This window comes from Salmo trutta, chromosome 4 (assembly GCF_901001165.1).
Source record: "Salmo trutta chromosome 4, fSalTru1.1, whole genome shotgun sequence".
In the NCBI taxonomy this organism is placed as follows: Eukaryota; Metazoa; Chordata; class Actinopteri; order Salmoniformes; family Salmonidae; genus Salmo; species Salmo trutta.
In genome coordinates, this window is record NC_042960.1 from 32,080,294 (window position 1) to 32,091,773 (window position 11,480).

An 11,480-nucleotide genomic window follows, 5' to 3' on the forward strand; every position below is an offset into this window, starting at 1 on the left:
TAAACACAGCAGTGCAAAAACAACTTCCCACAAAAGACAGGTGAAAAAAGGGCTACCTAAGTATGACTCCCAATCAGCAACAACAATGTACAGCTGTTCCTGATTGAGAGCTATACCAGGCCAACAAAGAAAAATACAACATAGAAAAACCATAGAAATACAAAACAAAGAACACTACCCAAAAACCCCGGAACACATAAAACAAACACCCCCTTCCACGTCCTGACCAAACTACAATAACAAATAACCCCTTTACTGGTCAGGACGTGACACTCTGGGACAGCTGTGGGACTATAGATCATAAAAAAACGTGTTTAAAGCTATGAGGCTGATCAAATCAAAATCAAATCAAATTTATTTATATAGCCCTTCGTATATCAGCTGAAATCTCAAAGTGCTGTACAGAAACCCAGCCTAAAACCCCAAACAGCAAGCAATGCATGTGAAAGAGGCACGGTGGCTAGGAAAAACTCCCTAGGAAAAACTCCCTAGAAAGGCCAAAAACCTAGGAAGAAACCTAGAGAGGAACCAGGCTATGAGGGGTGGCCAGTCCTCTTCTGGCTGTGCCGGGTGGATATTATAACAGAACATGGTCAAGATGTTAAAATGTTCATAAATGACCAGCATGGTCAAATAATAATAATCATTGTAGTTGTCGAGGGTGCAACAAGCACGTCCGGTGAACAGGTCAGGGTTCCGTAGCCGCAGGCAGAACAGTTGAAACTGGAGCAGCAGCATGGCCAGGTGGACTGGGGACAGCAAGGAGTCATCATGCCAGGTAGTCCCGAGGCATGGTCCTAGGGCTCAGGTCCTCCGAGAAAAAGAAAGAAAGAGAGAAGGTGAGAATTAGAGAGAGCATATTTAAATTTACACAGGACACCGGATAAGACAAGAGAATACTCCAGATGAAACAGACTGACCCTAGCCCCCCGGCACATAAACTACTGCACCTGCAAGTTCCCGGACATTTCTGGGAGGAATGGCCCTAGCCCTCACCCACCGATCCAACAGATCCAAGACGTGCTCAATGGGATTGAGATCCGGGCTCTTCGCTGGCCATGGTAGAACACTGACATTCCTGTCGTGCAGGAAATCACGCACAGAACGAGCAGTATGGCTGGTGGCATTGTCATGCTGGAGGGTCATGTCAGGATGAGCCTGCAGGAAGGGTACCACATGAGGGAGGAGGATGTCTTCCCTGTAACGCACAGCGTTGAGATTGCCTGCAATAACAACAAGCTCAGTCCGATGATGCTGTGACACACCGCCCCAGACCATGCTGTGCGTTACAGGGACCCTCCACCTCAATCCCGCTCCAGAGTATAGGCCTGGGTGTAACGCTCATTCCGTCCACGATAAACGCGAATCCGACCATCACCCCTGGTGAGACAAAACCACAACTCGTCAGTGAAGAGCACTTTTTGCCAGTCCTGTCTGGTCCAGCGACGGTGGGTTTGTGCCCATAGGCGCCCTTGTTGCCGGTGATGTATGGAGAGGACCTGCCTTACAACAGGCCTAGAAGCCCTCAGTCCAGCCTCTCTCAGCCTATTGCGGACAGTCTGAGCACTGATGGAGGGATTGTGTGTTCCTGGTGTAACTCGGGCAGTTGTTGTTTGCCATCCTGTACCTGTCCCGTAGGTGTGATGTTCGGATGTACCGATCCTGTGCAGGTGTAGTTACACGTGGTCTTCCACTGCGAGGACGATCAGCTGTCCATCCTGTCTCCCTGTATTGCTGTCTTAGGCATCTCACAGTACGGACATTGCAATTTATTGTCCTGGCCACATCTGCAGTCCTCATGCCTCCTTGCAGCATGCCTAAGGCACGTTCACGCAGATGAGCAGGGATATTTATATTTATTTGGATATTTACAAATGATCTTTGAAAGACAGGGTCCTGAAAAAGGGACGTTTCCTTTTTTTTGCTGAGTTTATTATTTCTTCACATTATAAGCTCAGCAATGCACACAAGACAGTAGGCTACGCGCGAATGTTCGTTCCATAATGCAATTAGCGGGAAAACACAGTTGTCAAAAGCGCACCAAAATATACTTCATCGCATTCTATCTATTGCTTTAGTAAGCAGTAGGCATTTCAAATGAAATGTGGAGTGGAGCTTTATGGTTATGTGATGATATCACGTGCCCCGCGTGCCTTCCAAAATGATTCGGCACTCAAAATGATTCGGCAAAATATTCAGTCAGCATTTCCATCACCGTTTGTCGCAACAAAGAAAGGTTGACAAAAGAAATCCACCGCTGTTGAACGGATCCACATTTTTCTTCAACCTTTAGAACATTTCTTCATTAGCTGCTGTTTCCATTACACATCGCAATACATTTGTTTTGGTGACATTGCTTTTGGCGAAAAAACCTGGGTCAATGGGAAACCTGCTTACTGATTTGATGTTTCCCCCCCCCCCTATCTTCCCCTCTCCCAGGCCACGGGACAGCCCTATGAACAATATGCCAAGATGATTTTTATGGAACTGAATGATGCCTGGTCAGAATTTGACAGCCAAGGACAAAAAGCACTCTACTGAGCTGATAGAAAAAGAGAGAGAGAGAAAGCGAGACAGATTTCCTGCCCACCCCACCCCTGACCCCTCCGTGAACAATAATCAAGCTCCCACCAGATCTGTGACTCCCGCATCCTCCTCTTCTCTTCACTATCCCGTGGACTCCACAGAGACTTCAGTAGCCAGACTAACAGTGTAACCGTGTCAGAAAAATATCTGCCTACCCACCTGTCTTATGTATCTGGTGGCAGCGCTGTCCAACAAGAACTGTTCAATGCTGTCCTACGTGTCCTAGTCCTGAACCAAGCAACGCAGAGTCATCCAGCTGTCTATGGAGACACATCACCAAATAGTGATCCTGTCCACCTAATACACCGGACACAGGCGATAATGACATACCTGTAGTCACGGTGCGGTTAGTCACAGGTGCTATGTAACAGCCAGGATATGACTGTATGAACTATAATCGCCAAGGAAGATGTTTAACAATGTTTTACTGTCAAATAACAACAAAAGAGACTCAGTGTTTTAAAAAAAAAAGCACAACTGGCTGGTTCTTGTGTTTACTTATCCTTTGTCTTAGAAAGGTGCGGTACGTCTTTAGGCTAGTCTGGTGACTCGTTTGCAGCCTGTAGTCACTCTAAAAGTACTCATTAGCATCTTTACATCCACTGTCTGGTGTCTTCAGTCTCATAGCAACCAGGATGTAGAATATATCATAAAATAATTCCATATCACACTACTGTACTTATCTGAGAACCAAACTGCTGCTGCTAATGTTTCATCAGGCTTATCAACACCGTTAGTAGTGTATTTACTTTTAATGATGTTAACTTATTTCCTTGTACTATCAGATGTTTGTGTCATACTGTGATGCTTATTTCTATTTTGATCCCTTCCAAAGAAGAACTGGTGTTTTATTTTGGAGAATGTTTAGTGAAATACAGTAGGGTCTTTTTCTATCCCTCTGCTGTCTCTCTCGGAAGCCTTTGCTATTTAATCACGAGCTTAGTCACGTTTTTATCAAAGGGCACATGTCACTGATGTCGTTTTGCAGATGGGTGCTTCAAAATACGGCATCTGATGTATGACAAATAACCCATCAAGCAATTTTAAGTTCATGTGCATCTGCTTTAGTAGGAGAGTCCCCCCCACGTTTGTTTAAAGCATATGTTTTCTGCATGCGCTGACTGGGACCACTAATTGAAGGACTTGGACTTTATCTTACTGCATATGATGGCACATCATTTCATAATCCATGGTCATGATACTGGCGTTTTGTTAGACGACTAGCCAGACCTTAACATGGAGCCATCTCTCCCTCATCTGCATATCAGCACTCTGAAAGGATTTCAGGAAAGCATACAACACCTGACATGTACAAACCATGTCTTAACATACCGAAAGCTGCATATCGACGTTTCAGCCAGGCTTGTTCTCGCCATCGGTGTGGACCATTTAGCTAAACGAGAACAAGAGAGACACTGCACATCTATTTCATCTGATACAACCACCCACGCTCGCACACTGACATTGTCAACCCTTTCCCGGGTTCCATCCTTTGTAAAAATGGCACCGCCTGGGTTGTGGACTAACGTGTGCACTGACTGACCACTGAGCAGTGTAGAACTAAAGTGTCTGTACGCTGTAGGCTCTGATGCTTTCTCTGGTGACTATACCAACGGCAGGAGTTGTGGCTGTGTAGTATGTATGTACAGTATGTATGTACAGTATGTACACTGAGGTTGTGTGTGTGTGTGTTTGTGAGAAAAGCCCTATTATGCTCCCTCGCTGATTGAAATCTCTGTCTACCTGCAATCTTAAGGCAATGTTAAAACGCTAACCTCTATATATAGTGGATGTGTGTTGTTGAAACCGCTGTACGGACATGAGGATGTGATGCGGTTTGGATACAACTGCTGTACGTGTTTGCTTGTCTGCTGTAAAAGCATTACTACTAAAAGTGTTCACTTCTGTTTCTGTGTTTCTCTTTGTGGGTTCTGTTTACCCTCACAGGCTGTACATAATGATAAAGTGATGAAGTGCAATGCACAAATAAATAGAGAAGTTGAAAATGGAGTGAGAGACTGTTTTCATTATTTTCCCACAAGTGTATTCTGCAGCTACGGTGTTCACGGCCCCTTTCAAGGACTTTTGTGAAACTCAATCTTTGTCAGGATTGTTATTATGCATAAATTATACATATATTGATATATCCATATTAATAATATTTGTGAAAATGTACTTTAAGATCACAGTAGATTATTACAGTAATCACATCTGGAACCACATTTTAGTAATTCACGTTGACCACTAGAGGACAGTGGTAGGCCAATTTAGAGTGTCCTCCCTCTGCTTGTCCTGCCTTATGACTGATCAATGATGTGAATACATGTTTATGTGGATGATGCTAGAAACGTATGGTATAGAGCTGCTATGGGCTCAGGCACATTGCATGTTATGTTCCTACTGTACCTCCTAGCATGTCTGTCTTTCATTTGTGAGATCTGATCTGAGATGAATGGATAGGTGAGATTTCTGTGTGCCGTCAACCAAATCCAGACCCCTCCTCATCACTGTCCCAAAGGAAATAGGGTAATGCTTTACATTAAGATGCCCCTATTACTATGTAACTACACAGTAATGACTGTGTAACTGCAAGGTAATAGGGTTTAGCGCTATCAGATATTACATAATTGGGAAAAGGAATGTATAGTTACACATCCACTTGCTGAAGGTTATTCCACATGTGCAATTACTGAGGTTATTACACATTTTCTTATTCCAGTATGTAGCTAATAATTTGTAATCACAAGTTTGTAATCACAAGTCACATGTGAATTATCATGTTAATGACTCAAACCAAAATGTGACATTGTTATATAACTACAGGGTGCCACTACCATCAAATCTACAGGTAATACCAGGGACGATAAATAGTCTAGGACCTAGTAACAACAACTGTAACAAGACACACCCTGTCATTAACTACCAGTCATTTTCAATTAGTTAAGTTCTATGTTATGACCTGGCTCAAAGGCTATACCGAATCAAGTGTAACGTAAGAACAATGATACACTTGCAATTATCATGTACCTACCCAGGAGAAAGCAACTTAATGTAAAGTGAAACCCAGTTGGCTGTAACCTTTCTAATCGCTATGAAGATACAATTTAGCAACCTTTGCAGACAATAGGCTAACCAGGAGACATGCATTTACAATGTACCTACCCAGGAGCAAGAAACTTAATATAAAGTGAAGTGACCGTTTTCATTACTTTGTAGATACAATGTAACAACCGTTGCTAAATAGGAGAAATAAGGAGATAAGATAGACTTTTCTTTAATGGATTTGACAAAGATGAAAGTTCAAACTATTCTAATGAAATTTCCCATTTCAGACTTAAAGCAATAACTATTAGTAAAGCATACTAACTAGTAAGCATAGCCTCAGGAAGTAGGGGTGCTGCGGGTGCTGCAACACCTGAAAAAGAGGAATTAAAAAACAATATTAATAACTCTTTAGAACCAATAGCGGCTGCTGCTAACTTTCTTTAAGTTACTATAGTGGCCTTGTTCTTCTAACAATAATATCTTTGTCAATATTGTAAAATGATCTTGCAAACAACCTGTTGTCGTATTCGCTGTCATTTGATTTTTAACAGAAAAAAATCACTTAATTGCTCAAAATGACGGCGCCAAAGTGGCCACTTTTCACTGTGGAAGAGGCTGTGTGTCTATGCTGGTTGGTGATACGGATTCGAACACGTACTTGCACTTAGAAAGCGACGATGTCGAGGTGAGGGAAATAAGTAAACAGCAAGTATACCGTGCATTTGGAAGTAATCAGACCCCTTGAATTCTTCCACATTTTGCTACAGCATTATTCTAAAATGGATTTAAAAAAAATCATCATCATCAATCTACACACAATACCCCATAACGACGAAGAAAAACAGTTTTTTAGACATTTTTGAAATATCACATTTACATACAGTACCAGTCAAAAGTTTGGACACACCTACTCATTCAAGGGTTTTTCTTTGTTTGGACTATTTTCTACATTGTAGAATAGTAATGAAGACATCAAAACTATGAAATAACACATATGGAATCATGTAGTAACCACAAAAGTGTTATTTTAGAGTTTAGATTCTTCAAAGTAGCCACCCTTTGCCTTGATGACAACGCAAACCAGATGGGATGGTGTATTGCTGCAGAATGCTGTGGTAGCCATGCTGGTTAAGTGTGCCTTGAATTCTAAGTAAATCACAGACAGTGTCACCAGCAAAGCACCCCCACAACATCACACCTCCTCCTCCATGCTTCACTGTGGGAACCATACATGCAGAGGTCATCCGTTCACCTACTCTGCGTCTCACAAAGACACGACGCTTGGAACCCAAAATCTCACATTTGTACTCATCAGACCAAAGGACAGATTTTCGCTGGTCTAATGTCCATTGCTCATGTTTCTTGGCCCAAGCAAGTCTCTTCTTATTATTGGTGTCCTTTAGTAGTGGTTTCTTTGCAGCAATTCGACCATGAAGGCCTGATTCACGCAGTCTCCTCCGAACAGTTGATGTTGAGATGTGTCTGTTACTTGAACTCTGTGAAGCATTTAATCGGGCTGCAATATGAGGTGCAGTTAATTGCTGATTTCTGAGGCTGGTAACTGCAATGAACTTATCCTCTGCAGCAGAGGTAACTCTGGGTCTTCCTTTCTTGTGGCAGGTCCTCATGAGAGCCAGTTTCATCATAGCGCTTTATGCTTTTTGCGACTGCACTTGAAGAAACTTTCGAAGTTCTTGAAATTTTCCAGATTGACTGACCTTTATGTCTTAAAGTAATGATGGACTGTCATTTCTCTGCTTATTTGAGCTCTTCTTGCCATAATATGGACTTGGTCTTTTACCAAATAGGGCTATCTTCCATATACCACCCCTACCTTGTCACAACACAACTGATTGGCTCAAACGAATTAAGGAAAGAAATTCCACAAATTTACTTTTAACAAGGCACACCTGTTAATTGAAATGCATTCCATGTGACTACCTCATGAAGCTTGGTTGAGAGAATGCCAAGAGTGTGCAAAGCTGTCATCAAGGCAAAGGTTGGCTACTTAGAAGAATCTCAAATATAGAATATATTTTGATTTGTTTAACGCTTTTTTGTTTACTACATGATTCCATGTGTTATTTCATAGTTTTGATGTCTTCACTATTATTCTACAATATATAAAATAGTAAAAATAAACAAAAACCCTTGAATGAGTAGGTGTGTCCAAACTTTTGACTGGTACTGTATATATTTTTTAACGAAGTATTCAGTCTTCTTGGGTATGATGCTACAAGCTTGGCACACCTGTATTTGTGGACTTTCTCCCATTCTTCTCTGCAGATCCTTTCAAGCTCTGTCAGGTTGGATGGGGAGCGTCGCTGCACAGCTATTTCCAGGTCTCTCCAAAGAGGTTTGATCGGGTTCAAGTCTGGGCTCAGGATGGGCCACTCAAGGACATTCAGAGACTTGTCCCGAAGCCACTCCTACGTTGTCTTGGCAGGTCGTTGTCCTGTTGGAAGGTGAACCTCCGCCCCAGTCTGAGGTCCTGAGCAGGTTTTCATCAAGGATCTCTCTGTACTTTGCTCCATTCATCTTTCCCTCGATCCTGACTAGTCTCCCAGTCCCTGCCGCTGAAAAACATCCCCACAGCATGATGCTGCCACCACCATGCTTTACCGTACTGATGGTATCAGTACGAAAATGTATGCACTAATTACTGTAAGTCGCTCTAGGTAAGAGCGTCTGCTAAATTACTCAAATGTATTTGTGTAGAACAAGAAAGAAAACAAGTGGGTGGCCAGTACAAGTAAAAAACATTATTGAACTATAATGTAAATTATTTGCACATAATTTAATCAGGATGCACAACCTTACACTTCTGTCAGGGGTTCTTTATCTTGTCATTCTTACTCTGATGCAGCACTTGTTGATTGATTTTGAAGCGCAAGACATAAATAAAGTACCTCATGCTGAAAAGACAGGTTAAAGAGATCTCTTGGCAGGGGTTAGCAAGGATGGACCCCCTAATATCACAGCAAACAGAACAGTATATCTGACATCACTCCTAATATTGGTTTGACATGTTTTGCGTGATATGATTGGCGTGATGTGATTTATTTTGGTGCGCCAGGACCATTAACAGTTGAGCTTACTCAATGCTGATTGGCTATTATTGTATACTTTTTTTATCAAGGGAGGCCAAATGCTCGCTGGCTTCCCTTGCATTCAATGCTATGGGTGGCAACAATATCATACTCTTTTTGACCAGACAGCATCAAATAGATGGGCTGCACATACAGAGACAGAGGGGTGCTGTTTCACTCACTCGGATGCTTTCTCCAGTGAGATACATTCAGCCTCTTGCAAATTGAAGGAATATTATGAAATACAGAGACAAAAGATAAATTTTTTATTTTCTTTCTCACTCGGTTCTGCACAGTGGGCCGTCTCCCTTGGTTCCGAACTGTAGGCCGTCTCACTCGGTTTCGGGCTTAACACTCTTACCGGATACTCATGACGGGGTACTGTTGTCGGATACTCTGGACGGGGCACTGTCGTCGGATACTCTGGACGGGGAACTGTCGTCGGATACTCTGGACGGGGAACTGTCGTCGGATACTCTGGACGGGGAACTGTCGTCGGATACTCTGGACGGGGAACTGTCGTCGGATACTCTGGACGGGGCACTGTCGTCGGATACTCTGGACGGGGCACTGTCGTCGGATACTCTGGACGGGGCACTGTCGTCGGATACTCTGGACGGGGCACTGTTTCCGGACACTCGAGGCTGGGCTGACGCACTGGGAGCCTGATGCGTGTGACTGGTAGTGGAGGTACCAGCCTGGGGACACGCACCTCAGGGCTAGTGCAGGAAGCAGGAACCGGCCGAGTGGAACTGGTATTACGCACTGGAAGCCTGATGCGTGGTGCTGGAAGTGCCACTTTGGGAACACGCACCTCATGGCTAGTGCGGGGAGCAGGAACGGGCTGAGTTGGACTGGGCTGACGTATTGGAGGCCTGGTGTGTTGTACTGGTACTGGATATACCGGGCTGTGGAGAAGCACTGGCGGTCTCAATCGCACCTCCTGCACAACCCGTCCTGGCTGGATGGAACTAGTAGCCCTGTATGAGCGGAGTGCTGGTACAGGGCGAACTGGGCTGTGCAGAGGCCTGATGGTTGCCGTGCGTAGAGCGGGCGTAGGGTAGCCTGGACCTAGGAGGCGCACCGGTGACCAGATGCGCTGCACAGGCATCCTCCTACCAGGCTGGATGCCCACTCTAGCACGGCACTTGCGAGGGGCTGGGATCACTCGCACCGGACTGTGCGTACGTATGGGCGAGATCGTGCGCACTTCCGCGTACCTCGGCGCTCTCCACTCCAAATGCTTCCCATAAAAAGCACGGGGAGCTGGCTTAGGTCTACTGCCTGGCCCAGTCAAACTACCCGTGTGCCCCCCCCAAAAAAAATTATTGGGGGTGCCTCTCCGGCTTAAACGGCAGTCGTGTTCCCCTGTAGCGTTCCCGGTCTTCGCTCCACTTTCTCCATGGACCTTCTCCGGCCATAATCTCCTCCCACGTCCACTTTTCCCGATAGTCCATATTATTCTCCCGTTGCTCCTTACCCCACTGCTTGGTCCTTGGTTGGTGGGAGATTCTGTCACACTCTTCGTCGTTTGAAGATAAAGAGAAGTCATTGTCGGACCAATACGCAGCAGGGTTATGTGTACTCATCTTCTTTATTATATTCGGACAAGAAGGAGAACCAAAATAAACACGTACACAAAGAAACCACAACGACTATACACAGACTGGTAAGGCACAAGGCTATACACAGAACAATCTCCCACAAAGCACTCAACAAACACATTCCTATATATAGGACTCTCAATCAGAGGCAACTAGAAAACACCTGCCTCTAATTGAGAGTCCAACCCCAATTAACAAAACATAGAAATACAAAAGACTAGACAGAACATAGAAATACACTAACATAGAACAGTGCCCAAAACCACCCGGAATACATAAATAAAATACCCTACTAAACAAACCACCACCCCGAACCACATAAATCAAATACCCTCTGCCACGTCCTGACCAAACTACAATAACAAATAACCCCTATTACTGGTCAGGACGTGACAAACATAGAATGCCCACCCTAGTCACACCCTGGCCTACCCAAAATAGAGAATAAAAACCTCTCTATGGCCAGGGCGTGACAAATGGTAGCTGATTGTAGACTATAAATAATATCCACAACTTAATGCTGCGCCACAGAGATTTGATACATACTGAACAAAAATATAAACGGAACATGTAAATTGTTGGTCCCATGTTTCATGAGCTGAAGTAAAATTTCCCAGACATTTTCCATACGCACAAACATCTTATTTATCTTGAATGTTGTGCAGAAATGTGTTTACATCCCTCTTAGTGAGCATTTCAACATTGCCAAGATAATCCATCCACCTGACAGGTGTGGCATATCAAGAAGCTGACTAAACAGCATGATCATTATACAGGTGCTGGGGACAATAAAAGGCCACTCTAAAATGTGCAGTTTTGTCAGACAACACAATGCCACAGATGTCTCAAGTTTTGAGGGAGCGTGCAATTGGCATGGAGGAATGGCCACCAGAGCTGTTGCCAAAGAATGTTATGTTAATTTCTCTAACATAAGCTGCCTCCAATGTTGTTTTAGAGAATTTGGCAGTACGTCCAGACCACGTGTAACCACGCCAGCCCAGGACCTTCACATTCGGCTTCTTCACTTGTGGGATCGTCTGAGACCAGTCAGCGGGAAAGCTGATGAAACTGAGTATTTCTGTCTGTAATAAAGACCTTTTGTGGGGCCTGGCTCTGATTGGCTGGGCCTGGCTCCCCAGTGGGTGGGCCTGACTCG

At 44.1% G+C, this 11,480-nt stretch overlaps 1 protein-coding gene across 1 annotated transcript in view; it reads left to right on the forward strand.

The window, feature by feature from the left end:
* Positions 1-4,596, forward strand: part of LOC115192237 (putative tyrosine-protein phosphatase auxilin) — a gene marked incomplete in the record, with an annotated part of 52,649 nt that extends 48,053 nt beyond the window's left edge. Inside the window, 1 exon segment of the mRNA XM_029750517.1 lies at positions 2,440-4,596. Coding sequence (XP_029606377.1) covers positions 2,440-2,541 — 102 coding nt within the window.
* Between the last annotated feature and the right edge of the window lie 6,884 nt (positions 4,597-11,480).